Below are 24,869 nucleotides of genomic sequence, written 5' to 3' on the forward strand. Positions count from 1 at the left end.
CCACTGCCTCCCAGCCCAGCAGAGGAGAAATGCAGTCCTTCCATGTTTGTAAGGGTAGACAGATAGTTAAGGATATGAATTTTGATCACATGGCCATAGTGGCAATGTAGCAGTTGGCACTTTGAATAGGAATAATATGTCCCTTCATTCAGCACCATCTTAATTTCAAATGGTCACTGATTAACAATGACTACCTGTATTTTTCCAAATGGTAGCTAATGGTTACACAGCAATGACTTTTTTTAGGATGAGAACCTAAGATCAGTTATCTCTTATACTGCACTGCTAGTTCACACTGATATTGTTTAAAAAATCAGAATATTTCCCAAGGGCAAATATTAAACAATATTGAAACATCTTACCCATCTGTCTTTCCTGACCTAAAGAACTAACATCAGTAGACAAAGTAGGCAGAAGCCCACTCTTATACACATCCCTTTTCAACTTGGACAATATTCTTTCCTTGCTACAAATCACCTACTATCTACTACTTTTTTACTAGCATTTGTATAGTTAGTATTTTCATGCTCATTTTCCTGTTTTTAATATATGTTTTACCAAAATACATTAATTCACCTATTTCTTATAAACTTACCATGCATATAAAACTTGCAAACTCAAGCCTACTTATCTTATCATATGCTTGTCATAAATCTTTAACACTAAGCAATCATTTCAATTCCACCACTCAGCATACAATTTTCATACAAATCTCTAAAATATTTTTTCTATCATTGTCTCCTTTTAGCTTCACCAAAATCATTTTATAACTTTTATTTTACTTCCAGTTGTTCTGCTGGAGGGTTTTAATCCTACTTACCAAAGAGTTCTGTCTCATTCATTCGTGAATCATCAAATCACCCATTCTTCACTTCACTCTTACCTCACTTCTAATCATACATTTAAGTAAAAAAGTCAATTTTCCCCTGGATTGCATTCATTTCTAGCATAGTATGGTTATTACCAAAACTCATTTCTGATTCTTCCATTGTCAACCATTTACTGAAAAAGAACTCACAGTTACCACTAGTTCATGAAATTATATTTTTCATATATTACTGCAGGATCCAAGATGATACTCAAAATTTTTCACCCTGCCATGCAAAATCAAACCTACACCTTTATTTCATAGCATATATTCATCAAATCCACTCCAGAGCTCCAGCTCACTTTAATCATTAATTGACATTTTCATTTATCTTAATTTCATAAGTACATAAGTATGTGTTATTTCCCACTCTTTTCATTTGCTAATTCATGCTCTTCATTATTTATCTTACATTCTAACTCCCCATCTTTCTTATGAGATGGTTCTGACCAGACATACTCATTGATATTGACCTCTGCATCTCATCCATATTTTAATCAATGTAATAATGTTTCTATAAGATAAGATTTAGATTAGTTTATCAATGATAGTGGCACACAGATGACTTGGTGCTACATGCAGCATTTTCTTCTAACAGAAGGTCATGAATAGCCAGTTTTGATGCATTTTTGCTGTAACACAATAAAACTGCATTTTAATCTAAACATGCACCACATCCAGTGCAAGCTATGATGTCTAAATAGTAGTTGTCTGAATAATCTAAAGACTATATGAATCAGAAGGTTTATGCAGGATGAAATAAGTTTAATAATTATGGTTCATCACATAGTCAGCCAGATGTTCAGATTAGATTTGTCATATTTGTCTGCTTATCAAGTCCTTCCCTAGGAGCTGGCGTAGACAGATACGGATGCTTGGTGGTATTTCATGTATCAGCACTGAATGTAAGATGTTTTGAGTAAAGCTGCCTTTTGCAACTGATGGTGAATTTGCCAATGCAAAAGTGTTCAAGTGGTACTCAAGTTGTTTTGAGATTGCACCCAAAGGCACTTATTACTATTGGTATTACTTTTGCATAATTTATTATATTTATATAATAATTATTATAATCATTCAAATTAAAATAATGTAAATGTTATTTGAATCAAAGAGAATATATGTTACTCAGGATAGAACTGTGGAGTACTTGATGCTCTCTGAACTTGGTTGTTTGCTGGCAGAAATTTCATTATTCAATTGTTATTTCTGTTGTCATTCCTACTTAAAATTATTTTTCAGATCTGGAACAGATTTAGCACATTGACAAACATAACATATGGTTTTATTGTTTAATTATTGCTTTAATTAATTGATATAACTAAACTAATAAGTGGCACAATCCTACCTATATTTATCAATGTCCCATGGAACTTAATTAGATTAATTAATATGTTATGTATGTACACAGGAGTACATGTTAAAACTGGCAACCTAATAAAATTGCTAAAGCTTACAACAACTAAAGGCAATAGAAATTCTTCCAACATGACTTCTGGTTTTTGTGCCCACAGCGCATGGCCGCGCGAGAGTGGACCTCCACTCTCCACGACTAGTTTCTTCCTGCTTGGGGGACCCTAGATGGGTCCAAAGTTGCCCCGGAGAGGTAACTGTGAAGGAGCGACGGCAATCACTTCATTTGATCTGGGGAAAGCCCTTTGAACCCAACAAGAGAAAGGCTAGCATGAGATCAGCATCTAGCCCAAGCTGCTTGCAGCCGAAGTCCTAGAGCACGAACTTAAACATCGGTGAACAGCGTGCTTGGAATTGATGAGAGTATTGATCTTCTTTCTTCTATCTACTATTTAAATCCTTGAAAAGATCCCCAAAGCGAGAAAACCTCCAGAAGTGAAGGGGGGGATTATATCCCTATTCCCTTACAAATGGAAGAGGCAAATTAACATAAAAGGTTGAGAGAGATATACTAAAATTTGATTTAAAATATTTCAGTCTGGACAAATCTAGGAACTAAAAAACTGTCAAGATTATACTCTAAAAAATTCTGATAGAATTATAAAAATATATAACAAAAATAACTTTTTCATGAAAGAAAAACTGAAAAAAGAAATAACTGCTGACACCTATTGGAGAATCAAAGAACAGAACACTAATAATAAGGACTCAGAAATTGGCAGAATGCCCAGAAACGAAGAAAAAAGTTGTTCCTTTGAATTGCAAATAACCTTGAAGACAGCTGGGAACAAAGGAAGAGCCAGCTATAAGTTTAAAAAGTGTTTGAAAGGAAAAACAACAACACCTGGACAGTTGCTTAAACCTAAGAACTGTTTATGGGGAAAAAACATTTGGTTTTTTTGGCTAACTTTTTAGAGGACAATTTTCAGGATTTAAAGTGGCTTAATATATTGAATGTGTAATTTTGACTGACTGATAAATTGACTTTTGAATTAAAACATTGATGAAAGATTATTTGAAGGGGGGAAACAACATGGATATCACATATGTATCAAAAAATGACAGGATCAATATTTTCTCCTGAAGGACTTAGCCTGGAAAATCAAGGGCCTCCAGAAGTAATACTTCAAGGCAAGATAAATACTTTCCCAGAGGAAATATATGTAATGTTAGGACAAATACAAATGACAATAGATTCAAACCATGATGAAATTTGAAACAACTTTGAGGATTTAAATAAGCATATTTTCAATCTAAATCTACAATTAAAAAATACCCAGGAAATAACAACAAAGGAATAAACAAATCAGACAGCAGATTACAAACTAGAAGAGTATGATCAAATTGATGAAATAACAAAGGAAAAGAATTACAATTTGACCCAATCCGGAAAAAATCTACAAGGTTCTGATACAACAAGAAAAATTGAATTATTAGGAGAACTATTAAAGTTTGGGGGACAGAAAGAATTTATCTTACTTCATATTTTGTATTCCCAACTAAATTTGTAAAAATACAGGAACTGTTGGGTAAGTGAATTAAATCAACTTGGAAAATTATTTGGCAAAAGAAGATCAGAGACAGATACAAGAGACTTGACTCGCCCTACCAGATGGACTGTTACATGAATAAACATTTGTTTGAATATGGCTAAAAGAACAGAGAAGTTCAAACATAAAAGGGTGTTATAACAAATGAATTTAATGATAATGAATTTAATGAATTTAATGAATTTAATGATAATGAATTTAAGTAATATAGTATGTTTTATAATATATTAAATGTTAAAATAGTAGATTGATGTAACTTTTATTAGTATATAAATAAAATATAGACTGATTAAAAAGGATGTTATATCTAGATACTATAAGTATACTATTTCTATAATGCATGACATAAAATATTGGAATGATGTACCTAAATGGGAAAATTTAGACAGTGAGATGACTAATATGAAGAAACTATAATACATCCTATAAAAATTGGATTGAATATAAGGGAATATAAGCAAACAAAAATTATAAAAATAGGATGTATGCTGAACTAAGGAGATGATGGTTATCAAAATAATACAAGCTAATTATGGAATTATCAAATTTAATCATTATTGACTGTTATTAGTGTCCTTTTTTTCTTGTTAAAATATAAACCAACAAACTGTACACCAGGCACTGGAGATTGTTATAGTTAAAAACCAATAAAATATCTATATAAAAAGAAATTCTTCCAACATGCTTCACGAGAGAAAAGACTCATCGTAGAAAATATTTTTATCAATTTCAAAATAAAAACACTGTCAATAAACTAGGAGCTAATAGCTTCATATACAAGAAACAGGATAACAATTTAAAGCTACTATTTGATTAAATATCTAACACACTTGAAAAGCAAATATAATTTTAACTTAAGAACTTTAAGGATGGGCTCTAGAATTCATTGGAATACAGTGTTATTCTTCTCTTTATGATCTTTGCTTTCAGACTAAATGTACTTTGTCCCAGTCCTGACAGTGTTAAAACTATGAAAACATAGCAAAGCAGATGTCACAGCACAAATATGTTTTTGTTTCCTAGAGTTTTATAATTTGATTTTTTTAGTAAAATATAAATTCGAATAAGAGCATTTTCAAAACAACCTTTTAAAACTAAGTTTTAACGATTAGTAGTTACAGCCCATATACTTAACCAAAAATACTTTAAAAAAATAATAGGAATTATTCTAAATCAAAATAAACTAATTAAAACACAATAAAAAAGTAAATGCATGTAGCATGATGGGAAGGGGAGAAAAAGGTAGGCAGTTTATCTTCACATTTACATATTAAGCTGATGATGTTATGAGCCCTCTAAAGCAGCCTTAGTATTCTTCTCAGGTAGTCTCACTTAAATATGTCTCAATTATTTCAGAGGAATTGTGCATACATTAAGACCAATTTTTTAGACCCTGAAAGCAATAAATCGTATTGCAAAATATATTTTTTTAAAAAAGAGGTGAGGAATAGCTTGGGAATGCTAGTTTTCTATTTGTATAGAAAATGTCCGTTTCTATAGATGGCAGTCCTGGCCTTGGACAGTCCGTCCTAACTAGTTGGGCTGATCTGGATGGCAGATGCCTAGGACATGCTGGGAAGTGAAAACAAAATCCCAAAAGGCAACACTCCTTTATTGTTGCCAAAATTTGCCTTTTTCACAAAATCATCAGGAGCCTAGTTCAACATCAAGACCTAATTCAGACAGAATGTATTTAAGTGATTTTTTTGTAAAAGGACTCATTACTTAATCTCCAAGCATCCCTAAATGTTTTTAATAGGAAACCTTGCATAAGAAAGATTTTAAATACTAAAATGACAACAGCATCAGAAAAGAACAAAACCTAAAAATGAAAAAAAGAGTTGTACAGGAAAGAAGAATACTAGGAAAAAATGTTATATGAAAGAAGATATCAAGTGATGCTAAACAAGGTCCTTTGGCTGATCTCTGTATTCTTATGAAATAAATATCACATTCTTTACTCCTTCACAGCCATATCCTTTTAACATTGGATGTATTATTAATTTTAAACATACACATATTTTTGAATTTAAAAAAAAACCCTCAAAGATTGTGTGCTATTTGCTAAGACTAACAAAATGTTCAATGTACCCTGCAATTTTTAGGACTAGATACACTGAAGATAAATATCTTACCCTCAATAAAAGGTAGACATTTAAAAGATTATCTTAATTAATTCACTAAAACAGTAAGGGAAAAAAATCTTTAAATTTGGTTTGGTATCATCTTGGTTAATGAAACAGATCCATTCATTTTAATGTTTGAAACATTTACGGCAAGATTTGTTAGAGAATGTGTAGTCAGTATATGACTTTTCTCATATGTAATTGAGTTACTCAAAGAGAGCTAAAATATGCTTTAAAGGGAAGCAAATAAAGCATTAAGTTTCACTTTTTCCTGAAATTTGTATTTGCTTGGTACAAGGTGCTGGTAATGACTTATAAAGCCCTAAATGGCTTGGGTCTGGACTATCTAAGGGAACACCTGCTGCCGGCATCATCTTCCCATAGTCCTGTGTGCCCCCACAGGGAGGGCCTTCTCAGGGTACCGCCGGTTAATGAATGCCGGCAGGTTATTCCCAGGGGAAGGGCGTTCTCTGTGGGTGCGCCTGCCCTATGGAACCAACTACCCACGGAACTTAGGACTGCCCCCGACCTTCGCTCATTTCGACGGGACCTGAAAACTTGGCTCTTTGATCTGTTTGGTTCAGACTGTGGGGTTGTTAATTTAACTGGGTTTTAGATTTACTCTTGGGGCTTGAATTTAATTTAATTGTTAAAATTGATTTTAATTTTTCTATTTCATGGTTTTAACTGCCCTGTAAACCGCCCCGAGTCCTACGGGAATAGGGCAGTATACAAATTCAATAAAATAAATAAATAAATAAATAAATAAATAAATATATGTGGATATATATATGTAGATCTTTGGTCATTTGGGTTTTTTCCCCACATAAAATTGGAGGTATCAGGGCAACGTTTCGATGAAATGTCATCCGTCATCCTCAGGCTGGTGACTTCAGCTTCCTTCTTCTGGGAGAAGTGTGTGATAAAAAAAAAGAAAAAAGAAAAAACAGCCACTATCACACACTTCTCCCAGAAGAAGGAAGCTGAAGCCACCAGCCTGAGGATGACGGATGGGATTTCGTCGAAACGTTGCTCCTACACCTTCAATTCTACGTGGGGAAAAACCCGAATGACCAAAGATCCACATACAAACACCCGCGAAAACCTCAGAAAACACACACACACACACACACACACACACACACACACATATATATATATATATATATATATATATATATATATATATATATATATATATATATATATATATATATATATATATATATATATATATATATATATATATATATATATATATATATATATCAATATCAATGCACTGAACCATTTTATGAATTTTGTAGATTAATTTATTATAGATGGTCTAATTGCATTAGCTGCAAGATCTAATTGTATTAATTAAAATATCAGTTTAATCAAACCTGATCCAGCATACACATTCACAGCAATATGATGGTCCAAACAACTCTCCATCAGTTGATTATAGGATTAACATACTGTTTTGACAACAATCATTACATGTCCGTTAGCACAGCAAAATTACACACATACTTTTCATTCTTGAAGGAGGTAACTGACATTGCCAAAGATGATACCACCAAGTTTCTGACCTGAACCACATCTGCAGTTGCAGATCTGTAAAACAAATTAAGAGCACAGTTTTGATTGCTGGAAAAGGCCACCCAACAAACAACATTTACACATATGCATGCATAGAATCATCTTATTTGTGAATACTTTCCTCTCTGGCTTCAAACTAATGCATATATTTACCCCCCAAAAACCCAATGGACTCAAATGGCTCAATTTGATTGAATTTTAAAGGAAAGCCCCCAAACATGCAATGGGAAAATCCTTTGTGGCAAGTTATGATGTTTGTGTAATAATGTTATTATGCATGTGATGCAAATAAGCAATGCTATTATAAAAACAACATAAATTATCCCAATTATGCCTTTTAATGGAGATTTGGGAATAATAGATAGCCTTCCTCCACTTACTCAAAAGGTATGTTGAATATGGTTTTGCAACTGTATTTTCTGAAATGAATATATTACTTATTTAGAAATGAAGTGCATTATCTTTCCTCAGTGAAAGCAGCAGTACTAACTTTTTCAGCCACCTGCATGTCGTACAAGTTCATTCAGTCCAGAGGTTTTGTATGGGTGTCTATGAGTGTGTGTCTGTGTTTGGTGGCTACATTTTTTCTCCTACAAAATTTTGAAGAAAAAGTGGTCCAAACTAAATCTCCTTCATTGTTTTATCAGCATAAATCAGAAACTCTTGAAACTTTACCATTTCATAAAAAATGTTGATATCAAAAGGTGTAATCTAAGTACCAAACTATCTTTTCATTCTTTTCAAACTTTTTATTTAGCTCAGTCTCCTATACCACTATGTTTGAAGATGACTGTAAAGATTTATATCTGAGAATTAAAAATTCTGTAATGATTCTGATAATTGTTTAACATAAGATTTTATTTATTGCTTATTTGTTCTGCTTTCTCTTAAGAACTAGAATATCTATTTAGATATTAATGTGGCTTGGCATATAAAAGAAAGACAGAAATTAGTATCTGATTTATATCTATAAAGAAAATATTGTGGTTGTAATTCTCTACTCAGATATACTTATTGATATTATGTGGATATCAATGAGATATAACTGCACATAATTGCTGCTTGAATTGTCACAGACTTGCATTTGATAGGAATAAAAGCAGGTGTCACCTTATAATAAAGAGATATAAATACAGATAAAGAGATATAGATATTTCATGATGTTTTCATTTTTTTTAGTCAAAGAACCAATATGCTAAATGCTTGAGGTGAGAAAAGCTATGTATAGACTAGGAGATTACTCGCAAATTTTCATCTAAATTGTTCTTCTGATCAAAGTAGCAAACAGCAGCTTAATTCTCAGACAGTTAGAGAACAATATATATATTTGTATGTAATTATATATTCTGTATTTTTTGGTACCGATTTGTTTATTGCTAAATTAATGTAGTAGCCTTCTAGCAAGCATTTTTTAAAGTTTGTTTCACTGTACATTTTAGTGGCCTATATCCTGCAACATTTTCTCACTGAAAGCCAAACACTTATATGCAGATATTGCATATATTAGATAATTATTGATAATTGAGAGTGTATGCAATGAAATTTCATTTTAATGTATGCTGATTAGTGTACATTCAAAGTGACAATAAAGTTATTATTCTATTATACTTGTAAAGAGTTAGACATAAAAAGCTACAGCATTTCACTCAAAATAACAAGTACATATAAGGAAACTGGAAAAACTTTATTTCACACATGGGACATACAGGAGTAATTATAAATTGAATATTCTTTCTCAGAACAATCTGACACAAATATTGCTTCTGATTAGTTCTTATTTTAAAAAGAATGTGTCAATTCAGTCTTGGGTCTTCATATCTTTATATCTAATTATGATTCTATCAAACTAATTTTGTAAATACTAAAACGATTGCTTAGTTTAACAAAAAATAATTGGACTGTTTTTGTTGTTGATGATGATGATCATAACCACCATAAAGCTAGTAAAATAAAAATATAGTGTTTCATTTATTAATAAATAAAATATAATATTGCAAAACAAAACTACATACCCAAACTGACTTTTTAAAAAAACAAAGTCACTGAAAACAAATTAATTGACAGGAATTAAACAAATTCACATTTCTAGAGTGTAAATACTATTCATAAAAATGACAAGTATTTTAACATTATAAAATATTGTTTATCCCCAAATTCCATGCATGTTCTGGCCATATTTATAATATTTAGCCATGTGACCATTAAAAAAGTAACATTTAAAAAGTATAATCTCTATCAAGCCAGGTAAATACATTAATTTCCATTTATTTAAGTGGAAGCTAATTTTCTATTTTAGATTCTTTACTGAAATAAATAACTGCAACAGTTGTGTGCATCATTACCCTGTTCAGTTACATGGTTACAATCTAAATGAGATATCAAGAGATTCATGGTCAGATTCCCTGATTTACTTCATTTATTGGGAAGGGTCTCAATTTATGAAATTATAAAATATGTAGCCTTTCCCCATATTTGTTGTGCAGGGTGAACCCTACAGCTCCTTCAGGCAAAGGTAATTTATACTGAATATACTTTAGAGGTACCTTCACTACCATTCACCTAATATAAGCTGCTGATCAGCAGAAGAAGAACTAAAACATCCTACAAGAGGTACCTCTTGCCAAATTTCTTTAGATCGAAATACATCAGAAGGGATTTGATTTTATATTAATATAGAATAATTTTGCTAGTTTATGTTCTGCTCCTAAAAATAACCACTGGATTTGGTCTATTACTTTGTTAGGGGTTTTTTGTTTGTTTGTTTTGTATTTTAACTCAGCAAACTTATTTGTTATTGTAGAGAGCTCTACTGCTCTGAGAAATACAAAGGCCTCTTGGGAGCCTTTAACAACTCAGAAATGAGAAAAGATAATTGCAGAGGTATTTTTTTTCACTCCTTCCCTAGTTTTCATATTTTTTATTAATGATTTCCCCTCCACTAAAAGCCATAGAATAAAGAAATATGCTGTGTCTCCAAGGGTGGACTAGATTGAATACTGATTTGGAACCATTTGGAGCTTTGGATTCATCAGATCCAATCTTTCTCAGCATGTGCCTAGCCAGCTTCCACCAAGCTCTTGGCTAGTTTTCACCATACCTCTTTCCTTTCCTTTTATTTATTTTTTCTCTTTTTTGACACTGGCATTCTGTTTTCTCACAGGGTGACAAAGGTTTCTTAGCATACACAATAAGAGATAATTCACTTGCACGCTAAAACTGCAAAAATACGCATTCTCCATATAGGTCCAACTGGGATCGAGTCATAGCAAACATATTTACTATAACTGTTTCAGCCCCTGTTATAGTGAAATAACATTAATTTTGAACACAGATTAAAAGTTAAAAATGTTATTTCATTATAATAGATATGGTACAGAAATATGCTGTCACTGCATTCTATCTAGAGCATATATTTATAAAATCCACTTGAATCATACATTTATGAAATAACTAAAGTCATTAAGTTGTTTGAGTTTTACATGCTTATAAAGTGAATTCCCATGCAACATCTGGAACTATCTAATATGTAGAATTTGCAATGTTTTTTAAAAATGGGAAGTGTGAATTAAGTGAATAAGCCTTAAACTATGAATAAATTCCTCTGCAGTCTCCTATCAATATTATCAATACAAGGATAAAAGACTTGTAATAAATAAAAGAAACAGTTTGCTAGACGTTCTAGGAACAGGAGGAACAAAAATAATGTTTCCCTGGCACCAAATGCCATGCCTAAGATTCCACTCCTCTTAATTTACACCTTTAAGCCTGAATATAAAACATTCTAGTATGTAAATGTTTAAAGAAATAATAATTCTTTATTAACTTAGTTTTAAAAATAATGTGTATCAAATCATATGTCTTCTCTGTCCAGCAAAACTGCTCTAAGGGATTACAGTTTGGATCAGTGTTATACATTGGAGCCAAGCTATTGCAATGAAACTTGTTCTCTCTTTCCAAATAGTAGCAACTCCAGAAATTCACTTTATAACAAACTTCTGAAGTGGTTGTTAATTGGAGACAACATTTCTGCTAGCATTAACTGGAATGAATGAATCAATGAATATTATTTTAATCTAACACTGTATGAAAAATTACATGGTTAATAAAATGCACTAGAGAACGTAAGAATCCCTTAGAAGCAATACTCATTGTCCTATTTTTCAAATGGAAATTACTAAGCACATAATTAAAGTTTTGTTATACAAACATGAAGGAAGGAACTTTGAAAATGTAATGTGGTATATGTGAGCAGAAAGACATTAAAATATGGGAAATATAAATAGCTTAAAACTGGTAGGATATCTATCAAAAGTTCTTCACATATTTGAAAGCTGAATAAACTCAGACATCAGTATTCCTGAGGCTCAAGAGTCCTTTAGAATTGGTGGTAAAATAAACATTTTGGTGGCCTATTAATACCGCAGTAATACTTTCAAAAGTTCCCCAATGGAGGTGGAAGACGAGGAAATTACTCTGAGGACAAATAATGTTTCCAGTTAAGATGCTTTAAATATAATGTACATATGTATGAAATGGTATCTAAACAGTCCAAATCAAATCAGCTTGGAGATGTCAATTCAATCCAGTGATTCGAATAAAATTATTGTTTCAGTGCAGAAATCTAATTCAGTTCAGAGAATCATTGTAGAGAATTTTATTCCTGAATCTCTGTCCTCTAAAAATAGAACTAGTGCACTCGAAAAAACAAAGGGCTTTACTTATGTTCTGTCAATGAAACCATCTGACATTACAGCTGTGGGAAACAGTGAGATATTCTAACCATAGATAATTTTCTTATTGGATGCTGATAGCCTCAGTCATAACTCCTTATTTCCTTATCTTTCCTATCAAGAATGATTAACATTTAGACTTCAATTTAATAAAAAAAAGATTTATAACAAAACTACAAAGTATTTTAGTACCAAAAAAGAATGTATCAAACAATAAAAAAGAAATTAACAAAATATTTACATATTTAACACTGAGAACTGTGTTAAGTTCTAAAATAATAGTTAGGGCTACTTTCAAAGAAGAAAACAGTTACTTTACAGAATAAAAATTAAACAGAATATGTTTAATTAAAAAAAAAGCAAGATGTATGGCATATATGTTTCCAACAATTTTATTTCCCTTCTATAACTGTTCCTTTATAACTTTTCTCCTCAAAGCCTAACTTCTGTGAAATATTCAGTGGGTATAAATGGGCTAGGATCTCATACTGAAATTCATAGGTGTAAAAAAGGTCCTTTCCATGAAATCAATGGAATGAGTCCCTATTAAAAGTACTTCCTAGACATCTTTACCAAAATCATCCAATGCTCTTCATGGCATTTTGGAGTACTGTACAAGATTGTTTCATTATTGGGTCAAAAAGGTACTCTCAAGCCAAAATAAATATTTTGTTTCCATTTAATAGACATTGTAGAGAATTTAGCTTTACCTGAAAATAATATATGATCTGAGTTATTCCTTTTGAAATCTATGTTGCTTATTACTGACATACATCACATTATATTGTTAAGGACATGCTAGCCATTGAAATCATGTATAAATATGTTGTATGGCCTTGTAGTTGTTAATACTAAATATAATATTTTCATTAAAAGTACATTTTTTATCTTTATGTCATAAATTTACCTGTTGCAATTTAATTCTAGGAATACTTTAAATAATTTTAAAAAACAGTTCTCTATCATTTTAATAGTGCTTATACAGAAATCTTCTATTAGAATAAGTAGCAGCTAAATGATAATCAGGAAAACATTCTTTTGGGAAGAAAAGTACTAATAAATGTATTTTGAAGCAGGAAAATACTTTTATTATTCCTTCCCTTCAAAACATATGAACATTTTTTAAAAATTTCATGTTTATACATGTTTATCTTTATACATTTGAAATATTACTTTGAAATCTTTAGAAGAATCAAAATGTATTCTTTGCATTAAAATGTATGGTAATTGGACATTCCTATATGAAAAGAATTTTTTTTAAAAAAACCTCTTTTTGTACAAAAACAGGAAATGATGGCTTATACAAAGAATTGTATATTTCAGCTACAATGATGTGATTTTCTTGTTATAGATAATTACCTGATTCTTGTGCTGCCTGTCTGAAAAAAACATAATATGGCATATATTCTTATAAATATTGCATGGACTTTTTCTTGCAAAAATTATTTTATAGTTTCATGCTCTCACAAAATTACAGACATTGTATCCTCAATTTTCTCGGAGATAAACAATATAATTTTGATTGTTTTCTAAAGGTATACTACTCCCTCAAACTATACTTGCTTTAGCATCTTCTTCTTGTACATGGTAATTATTAAAAAGAACTCCTTGAGAATCAATGGCTCCTTGAGAATCAAATAGAATTGAAATGTCACATTGGACTACATAGCATTGCTCCAGCTCAGGCAAATATCAACATCTATCATTCAAGCACACCCCCCGAACATGCTTTATTCCCTTTTCTGATTAGAGATTACAGTTGCTTGAGTTGTCTTACAGAGTGTCATTGGTTTGAATGATGCCTGGGCTAGACTGCTACTCTTCTTATTTCCTTTTAGATATCAAACCAATATTGCTGAAAAGCTATTATGTCATAAGCTATTTGTCCAGTTGTTTAAAACATACAATATTTATATTCATGCATCCTGACAGTCGGATAATTTTCAGCTGAAATGAAAATACCTTCTAAGAAGCCATAAAGTATTTTTTATTTCTTTCCTCATTAAAAATATATAAGATTGATTTCTTAGATTACCCCAAATCATCTAAACTCCCTTTCCAGAATGTAATAATAGTGTCTAAGAAAGAAACATTCCTATTTAAAAGAGATTCCTATAAAAAGAAAAGCCTCTTGGAAATACTTAAGAAAAGTTTACTATACCCACAGGTTCCTGGCAGATCATTTTCATGGCATAATACAAGGAAAACATGAACCTTTGGTTACATATTTGCACATTTCAGTTGTTTATCAATTTCTTAACAAAATCAATACATGATAGTGATTAATTCTAAAAAAAACCCGTTACATCTGTATCTCAAAGCAAAAGATAGTACACAACAAACCATTTGTGTGGAGAACAGTCTTGCTGCTGTCCCACTGATTTCTATGGGATTCATGCATACAATTTATGAATTTCAGCTAAAACCAACGAGAGCAGGCTGTTCCTCAGGCCAAACTCTGATCAGTTAGCAGGCACACAGTCTCAAGCAGGACAGAGAAAGCTTGTGCCCACTCTTCTTTCCCCAGAAGTTGGTTCTTCCAAATACGAAAGCTTTATCTGCTTTCTCTCTTCTTCTGGCATCGAGGCAGAGGCAACTACAGCCCCCAAACACGAAATACCTAGATAGACTTACCAAAGAGCTTGCTGGGAGTGTCCTTGTCATTTGATTCCACAGCCACAAGCAGGGACTTATCCAGCTCGTCGTCTGAAGCAGCTGCCTTGTCCTCACCTCTCAACTCTGCATTCATTTCACTCTGCACTGACAACAAGAGCTTACTGACTTGTCCAGTTATCATTGGATCCTAGGATGGGGGAAAAAGAGGGGGAAAAAAGTGGTAGCTTTGATGTACGTATTCTCTCTCTCTCTCTCTCTCTCTCTCTCTCTCTCTCTCTCTCTCTCTCTCTCTCTCTCTCTCTCTCTCTCTCTCTCTCTCTCTCTTTCTCTCCCTCTCTCTTATCTCTTGCTGCTCCTGCTGTTATTGCTGGCTGCAGTCAAGTGAAGAGCTATTACAGATCCAATGAGTTTTCCATTACTCCCCACCCTATTAAAGCTCAACTAGCATGTGAAAGATTCCGGATGCTTTGGAGAAAAACTTCAGTGAAAGCTACATAGCCAACACAGCTTTAATTGTGAGGTGCTCTTCTTCTGAATATGTTTTTTACACCTCACTCTTTAATGTAATGTGGTAAGAGGGAGGGAACTGCAAGCACCATGGTCGAGCAGTGCAATAAAAAAATGATAATACGGAAACATCCTAAAACTCTCTCTCAAATTCACTTCTATAACATTAATCATATCAGAATAAAAAATACATAGTATAAATAATAATATTTCCATAACATCCCACAATAATACTTAAAAAAATAAAACAAAAATCTTTTATTTTACCACATATAATAAAGCAAGAAGAAACATTCAAGCATTATATTTCTGGGTTATTAGGCTTCACAAATCCCTAATCCCACACATATGGAACAGATATATATAAATAAAACAAGTACCTTCACAGTCTTAAAAAAGAAAAAATGCAATGGATACTTACTAAAAGTTTGTAATCATTCTTGTGTTTAGTACGTTATACACCATGCCTATATACATATATATACACACACACACATATATATATATAGGAGAGGAGAGGAGCAATTTTAATTTCCCAAACATCTATCATTTGTTTTGCTGTTAAATCAGCCTGGGTGGGCAAGTAACCATCTTATGTGATTTCCCAAATATATATCGTTAAGTTCATGCCTAAATGGTTCTTATATACAGAACAGGTGACCAGCGTGCAAATAGACTTGTGAGCATGTTTTGTCTGCCCATTCACACACATTGGTCAATGGTTCCCTAAAGGTTTTTAATGTATTCATGTTTGAAAAGTGAATTTGATATGACACATGATAATCTATGAAAATGTTAATCAATACAAATAGTTTAAGCTGTCATCAAATGCACTTCTTTGGTCAATATTCATATTGCCAAAAACAATGTCACTGTCACTAGGGTTTAATTTGCACAGCCCTTAAGTATTGGACTCTGTGCATCAATGCACTCTTCTTCAAATACTGTAGGTAAACACATTTTCTCCCTATTTAAAGCTAAAGCACTCAATGTGCATTTAGTTCAAGTCGAATCCTCCCTTTTGAATACGTTGATAGGTCCACTGGAGGGCAAAATTAATACTTAATTGAATCTCACAGTCATCAAAATAATCAATACTTTTTTATTATTTATTCTTTACAGTCTGTTGACTGTTTCAAATCTCAGAGGAAATGGGGTGGGAGGGAAGGATTCATGGCTTTGAAACACTGTCATTTAACAAGGTAATTTTCAGTGGGACATTAGGGGTTGTGAAACATATAATAAAACAAAAATGGTGGCTTATAATAGGAAGAAAGAAAAGAATTATATTTCTGCCATCTAACAAAACAGGATAAATAAAAAAGAAGCAAGTGCAGGGAGAGGGAAAGGGAGGGAGGAGGGGAGGAAGGAGAGAGACTGGCTTTTGAAGGGTTTTATCATATCAAGAGCAGAGCTGAGCTTTCATAATGCTGACATTTCTCATCCTGACAATCCTAAACAAGTGGAAAGGATGAGATCGGAGATATCATCTTTCATCACATTCCCCAGCTTAAGAACCAACATGACAGCTTCTCTCCCCTTTACACTGTTAATTACTAAATAAAATACTACTCTCTGTCAGCATTAGATTATTGCAGATAGCAAGTACTAACATTACTCCATGGTTATTTTTATATGGTTATTGTTTGGGGGCATGTTTGTTTGTTTTTCTTTTAACTCCAATGATACTTACACTCAGTTTTCCAGAAAATAAATTAAATTATTTTTGACTTAAAGTACTTAAAATGTAACTTGTTCAATCAGGAGAAAATCTGCAACATTTCTGGATGAAACTGCTAACAAATCCAGATGCATAAATTAGTTCGAATTTGGCAGATATTTTAAAGAAAAGTGTGTTTCTTTAAAATGTAAGATGAGTGTATTTCTGGGCTTAACTCCTTTTCTAGTAACATTATCTGCTACATTCTCTATTCTCTATTTGAATTATTATTCAAATAATTTACATTTTAGCATTTTTCTATGAAAATTGACATTTGTGTTACTTTTGCCCAGTTTCAGTTTCATTTTATTACTGTCAAAGACCAGTACAAGTAATGAATAAATGTTCAATAATTTAAGACTGGGTTAAAATACATTTAACCTAGCTTTAATTAGTAAGATCCAGGATACAGTGTATTTTAAATATACTTTAAACACTCACAATATATTAAATAAAATAATATCTAAAATTACAACATGATAATGAGTAAATAAAATATATTTATAGCATAAACTAACTGGCTTCTAATGAGTAAGATACAGAATAAAGCCTATATTAGATCATAATCTAAACACTAAAGTTATATTAATATAATTGCATTAAAAACTATACCAAAATATCTTAAACTGTTAATATCAATGAAGTAATATCTAAAATTCAGATAAACTATAATTACAGGGAATGTATTACACAATGCTGGCCCATCATGGACCTTCTGTTCTACTGCACAATACCTAGCTATATGCGCCATAATAAGAGGTATTTCATTTATGATCCACATCTGGACATAAGCTGAATCTGGGTGAACAGGATATCAGCTAGTCAGAGAAAGTATGAATCTGGTTCTGACATCTCCCAAGGAGCAGAATAACAGAATAACAAAATTGGAAGGGACCTTGGAGGTCTTCTAGTCAACTCCCTGCTCAAGCAGGAGACCCCATACTATTTCAGACAATGTCCAGTCTTTTCTTAAAAACCTCCAATGATGGAGTAAGCCAACTTCTGAAAGCAAGCCATTCCACTGATTAATTTTTCTGTCAGGAAATTTCTTCTTATTTCTAAGTTGGTTCTCTCTTTGATTAGTTTTCATCCATTGTTTCTTGTACTGCCTTCAGGTGCTTTGGAGAATGGATTGGCCCCTTCTTTTTTATGGCAGCCCGTTAGATATTGAAAGTCACCCCCTAGTCCTTCTTTTCATTAAACTAAAGGTAAAGGTAAAGGTTCCCCCGCACATGCGTGCTAGTCGTTTCCAACTCTAGGGGCTGGTGCTCATCTCCGTTTCAAAGCCGAAGAGCCAGTGCTTGTCCAAGGACATCTCTGTGGTCATGTGGCCGGCATGACTAGATGCCAAAAGCTCACGGAACGCTGTTACCTTCCCACCGTAGTGGTCCCTATTTTTCTATGTGCATTTTTACATGCTTTCGAACTGCTAGGTTGGCAGAAGCTGGGACGAGTAACAGGCGCTCACTCTGTTACGCGGCACTCGGGATTCGACCCACCAAACTGCCGACCATCTGATCGACAAGCTCAGCGTCCTAACCCACTGAGCCACTAGACATACCCAATTACTGTAACCATTCTTCATACGTTTTAGCTTCAAGCTCCTAATCATCTTTGTTGCTCTTGTCTGCACTCTGCACTCTTTCTAGAATCATTTTTATATTGTAGTGACCAAATCTAGATACAATATTCCAAGTTGCATATCAAGGCATTATCAAGTGGTACTAACATTTCATGTGACTTGATTCTATCCCTCTGTTAATTCCTATCAGTAAGGTAGACTCAGAAGAAAAAGAAGAAAAGTCAATGAAAGATCACCTTCATGTTGTTATTAAGAAAATTACATGGATGTGCCCATCAACTTACCAAGAGTCAAGCTTGACTGAAAAACACTTATTCTAAGTACACAGCAACTAGTGAAGATCTCTCAAGACAGGCTTCCTATGAGCCCTCTATTATATTGTGCAGCAGTAACCAGCCTGCCTGTTCATTTTGCACTAATTGCAACTTCTGCACAATGTATACCTTAGAAAGTGTATTCCAATATTTTTTAAAAATGTAACCAAGCTTTGGGTAACTATTGCCGAAACAGGAATTGTTACAGCTGGCATGCTAACTGTAACTCTGAAAATCTGCTTCTCAACCAAGTGTCACCCAAATCCAGTGGCATTTGAGGATCAAGAAGTACCCTCACCTGCAGACCTACCCTTTCAATGTCCAAGAAAATCTGGAAAGAACTGAACTTTAATTCCCAAGATAATTTTCCTTTTAACCAGCAAGATGTCCCTTTCTCTGGATCTAATTCCAGATTGTTCTCTCTCTCTCTCAAGCACCATTCAAGGATAATAATTATTTCCTTAGAATTAGAAGTAAAGTTGGGTGTCATAATTTCATTAATGGTACTTTAATCCAAAGCTTTGAATGTAGATTCTGAACAGCATCAAGAACTTATGGAAAGCCATATTATATCATAGATTATTGGATTAACTGTCAAACAGTATTTCCCAGAAAAGACAAAACTACTGTAAAACTCTGGGTACCATCAATGTACCATTAAGAATATTGATACTCTTTCATTAAACAATAACAAAACTTTTCTTTTTTAAAGAAATCATATAGAGATTCATTGGACATACTAGTACTAAGCTTTTGAACTAAAACTAAATTTCAGGAAATATTGTTAATCACTACTTTAACTAAACATCATCAGAATTTCAGTGAAAAAGAATATTAATTTCATGATTAAGCACATGGGAAAAACAAAAGCCCCAATTTAAGAATTGTTCATAAGTTACTATTTCTTCTCTCAGCAACAGTCTACACACAATGTTGCCTCTTCACTCACTTTCATGGCACCTGATGACTTTTATTCTGGTGTTTCTCCGGTATAAAACTGCTGATGTTTGTTTTTTTTAAAAACCTTTCACTTGAACCAATCTCTATCAATCAGCCATATTCTCCTTCTGTAGCATCTTGTGCCAGGATCTGGTGTCTCCAACATTTTTCTTTTCCCAAACAGCCCCTTGATGGTTTTGCTGAATGATTTATTTCATCATAGCTCTGTAACTATGAATTAGCATTTGTCACTTATTGTCTAGAGAAATCTGTTCCATTTATGTTGGAAAATGGATGCAAACTGAAAAATTTGTATTTGTCATGATTTTTGGAGTGCATATGAAATTTGCACAGGCATATTTTCTTAATTTCAAGCCACTGAAGAGCAACCCCAACAATGATCCTAAACAAATAGCTTAAAATAACTTAATGTATTCAAAGACACATTAAGAACTCAAGTTGAACAGAAATAAATCATAATTCCCTTATAAAAAGGGTATGCTAGGGCAGTGATTCAACTCTTTACATAACTAGAGTTCCAGACCTTCTCTACCTTTATATGATATGGAAATGAATAAATTCAATAGTAAATAACATCATGTTCAACTTTTGGCCCAATACAGATCTCTAACTCTATCTTTTGAGGTTAAAACTCTCTAAGTACCCTTCCATTCTAGCTCACAAATGATGGTAGGTATTTTCCTTCTTAAGAAATGTTGTTACAGTGACTCAGCCCGATTATTCAGTTGTAGAATTGATGGAGATAATAACGCAATATGGGAAAGTTTCTGGATTTAAGGTCAACATACAAAAAACTAAAATGTTGTCTAAAAACATGACAGTATCACAAAAGGCTGTTTTAGAAGAGCTAATGGGATTTGAAATAGTTAAAAGGGTTAAATATTTGGGTATATATTTGTCACCCTCAAATGTGAAGTTATATAAAAATAATTATGAAAAGTTATGGGGAAAAGTACAAAAAGAATTAGATAGTTGGAAAAAATTACAATTATCCTTATTGGGAAGAATTGCAGCAGTGAAAATGAATGTTTTGCCAAAATTTTTATTTTTATTTCAAATGATACGTATACTTAAAAAGGATTTAAATCTGGAGGAATGGCAAAAAGGAATTAATAAATTTGTCTGGGCAGGGAAAAAGCCACGAGTTAAATTTAAGATAATGCAAGATACACGTGAAAGAGGTGGTCTTAAAATGCCTAATTTCAAATTATATTATGAAGCTGCTGCTTTGTCAGCGATAAGTGACTGGTTTAATTTAACACAAGCGAGATTATTAAATCTTGAGGGTCATGATTTGTTATTTGGATGGCATGCATATTTATTGTATGATAAGAAGGTGGATAATGTGTTTAAGATACATATTTTAAGGTATGCTCTGTTGCGAGTTTGGAAAAAGTACAGACACAAGTTAAATTATAAGATACCTATATGGGCAATACCGAAACACGCAATAGAAAATATAAATGTTGGATTTAAACATGATGTGACTACATATAAGGAAATTTTAAGTTTTGAGAGGAATGTATGGCAATTAAAGTCATATAATATTTTAAAAAAGAAAAGATTGTACAAACCTAGTTTCAGTATGGGCAATTACAGGCTAGGTGGAAAGAGGACCAAACTGGTTTTTCAATGATTGATGAAAATTTGGTAAAGCAAATTAGAGATCAAGGTGAAGCACATATAAAAAGGATATATCTTGCATTGATAGAAATTGATTCAGAGATGGAACTTGTTAAAGATTGTATGATAAAATGGGCTCAGAATTTTCAAGAAGTTATTACAATGGATACTTGGGAAAAGATCTGGGTGAGAAATGTAAAATTTACACAGGCCCAAAACTTAAGAGAGAACTTTTATAAAATGTTTTATAGGTGGCACTTAGATCCTAAAAAATTAGCAAGTATGTATCCGAACTGCCAGCCCAAATGTTGGAGGTGTGGTTGTGAGGATGCAACGTATTTTCATATATGGTGGACTTGTAAAAGGGTTAAAGCTTTTTGGATTAAAATTTGGTGGAATATGCAAAAAATATTCAAGAAAAGGATAAAGTTTTGTCCGCAACTGTTTTTATTGGGTATTATTACAGATACTACCGTTGTGGACACTACGTTGATGTTGAATTTAATTACGGCAGCGAGACTTTTAGTAGCGCAATATTGGAAGAAGGAAGAACTGCCGGCAATAGAAGAATGGACTTTAAAAGTTTCCAACTTGGCGGAAATGGCAAAGATCTCAGCGTATTTGAAAGACCAATCGCAACAGAGATACATTGTGGAGTGGAGAAGATGGATTGACTATATCCAGAATAAATATGGGACTAAAAAGTTTCACTTAGCATTTGAATAAGTAGTAGATTTATATGTTGTATAATTAGCTTGTAGTTATTTTATTAAGAGTTAAAGTGCGATAGAATTTAATATTTTATTGTTGTTTGCATATTTTAGATTATGTTTGTTTGTATTTTTATACCCTGTATTTAGCTCTGGGAAGTCGGGGAGGGGGGAGGGGAGGGGAGGGGAGAGTTGGGGAGGTTTGGGGAGAGGGGAAGGGGAGGGGAAGGGTTTTGTATTCAAAAATGTACTGTAAAATGTACTGTAAAACTTTTCAATAAAAAAAGAAATGTTTGGGTATTAATAAACAAACCAACATATTTCTCCATGTTATTATTATTATTATTTCTTATCTAAACACCAGTTTAATATATTATTATCACTGCAATTTCACATATAACCAAAAGATCACTTCATTGCACAAGTTCTTCTTCCTTTGTTCAGGTCTTCCTGATTGGTACTTTAATGTTTTCGTTTAAAATTATCTTAACAATTTGTTTCTAAAGAACAAAATCTGGGAAGTTTAAATTTTAATACACATTACCCAATTCTCTATTGCTTTACAGCATCAGTTGATGTGACTGATTTCATTATTACACTTTGATTACTTCATGTAAATAAATATAGGATCCTCCAAAACTGCCAGATTCTACACTCAGGGGGACTTCTATTTTTTTTCTTTTTTCTTTATTAAAGAGTTTTACAGAAACAAGATTTTACAATATATCCCCAAATCCCCCCCACCCCAAACCACCCCACTTCCCCCCCACTTCCCAGAGCTAAATACAGGATTATAGTTATAATAATCATATTCTAAATAAGAATTATCCATAATATACAATTAACCAAATTCATAATGTGCTTTAACTCCCCTTTAACATAGATACATACAAAGTACTAACACTAAGATAACAATATCCCTCTAAAATCTACTCATAAGCTAAATGGAACTTTTTAGTCCCATATTTATTCTGAATATAATCTATCCATCTCCTCCAAACTGAAATATATCTTTCCTGTGAATGATCTTTCAAATAAGCAGAAATCTTAGACATTTCTGCAAGATTCGAAACTTTAAACACCCATTCTTCTATAGTAGGCAAACTATCCTTCTTCCAATATTGTCCCACCAGTAACCGTGCTGCTGTTATCATATTCAACATCAGATTAGTTTCTTTAACATCACAATCTACAACAATACCCAATAAAAACAATTGCGGAGAAAACTTTATCTTCCTCTTAAAAATCTTTTGAATGTTCCACCAAATTTTAATCCAAAAAGCTTTTATATTTCTACAAGTCCACCACATATGAAAATAGGTGGCTTCTAAACTACCACATCTCCAACATTTAGACTGCAAGTTAGGATACATATTAGACAACTTCTTGGGATCCAAATGCCATCTATAAAACATTTTATAAAAAATTTCTCTTAAGTTTTGAGCCTGAGTAAATTTAACATTTCTGACCCAAATTATCTCCCAAGTATCCAGCGCAATTGGTTCCTGAATATTTTGTGCCCACTTTATCATACAATCTTTAACTAATTCCGTTTCCGAATCCAATTCAATTAAAGCATTATATATCCTCTTTATATGTGCACAATTTAAGTCTCTAATTTGTTTTACTAAATTTTGATCTGTAATTGTGATGCCAACCTTTTGATCTAACTTCCACCTAGCTTTCAATTGGGTATATTGAAACCAAGAGTAGCTTATATTTTCTTGTCTTAACTCCTCTAATGATTTAAGTTGCCAATCATTCCCTTCCAATCTAAGTAATTCCTTATAGGAAACCATATCCAAACTCACTCACATAGATACGCCCTCTATCGCGTGTCCAGGAATTCCCCAAATCGGTATTTTATAATTTAACTTATAATAATACTTTTTCCAGACACGCAACAAGGCACTTCTAAGAATATGAGATTTAAAAGCCCTATCCACCTTCTTGTCATAAAGCAAATATGCATGCCATCCATATACCAAATCCCAACCCTCAAGATGAAGTATTAAGCCAATCACTAACCCACGTCAAGGCAACCGCATCATAATACAATTTCAAATTCAGCACCTTAAGTCCACCTCTTTCCCTAGCATCTTGTAAAATCTTAAATTTAACTCTTGGTTTTTTCCCCGCCCAAATAAATTTATTAATACCCTTCTGCCATTGATCAGGGTTGGCATCCTTTTTCAATATAGGTATCATTTGAAACAAAAAGAGAAACTTTGGCAGAACATTCATTTTAACAACCGCAATTCTTCCCAATAAGGATAATTGTAATTTTTTCCAATTATTTAAATCCCTTTGTACCTTCAACCATAGTGTTTCATAATTATTCTTATATAATTTTACATTTGAAGCTGCAATATACACTCCTAAATATTTAACCTTTTTTACTATTTCAAAACCTGTTAATTTAGATAACATGTCCCTTTCACTCATAGATAAATTCTTAGATAGTATCTTAGTCTTATTACTATTCACCTTAAACCCAGAAACCTTACCATACTGAGTTATAATTTCCATCATATCTATAACAGACTGTAACGGTTGAGATACTGTCACA

At 32.7% G+C, this 24,869-nt stretch overlaps 1 protein-coding gene across 1 annotated transcript in view; it reads right to left on the reverse strand.

The window, feature by feature from the left end:
* Positions 1-24,869, reverse strand: part of POU6F2 (POU class 6 homeobox 2) — a gene marked incomplete at its 5' end in the record, with an annotated part of 423,583 nt that overhangs the window by 313,843 nt on the left and 84,871 nt on the right. The window contains one exon of the mRNA XM_081345451.1: positions 14,903-15,071. Coding sequence (XP_081201577.1) covers positions 14,903-15,071 — 169 coding nt within the window. The remainder of the gene's footprint in view (positions 1-14,902; positions 15,072-24,869) is intronic.

This window comes from Vipera berus, assembly GCF_964194415.1.
Source record: "Vipera berus genome assembly, chromosome: Z".
NCBI classification, from domain to species: Eukaryota; Metazoa; Chordata; class Lepidosauria; order Squamata; family Viperidae; genus Vipera; species Vipera berus.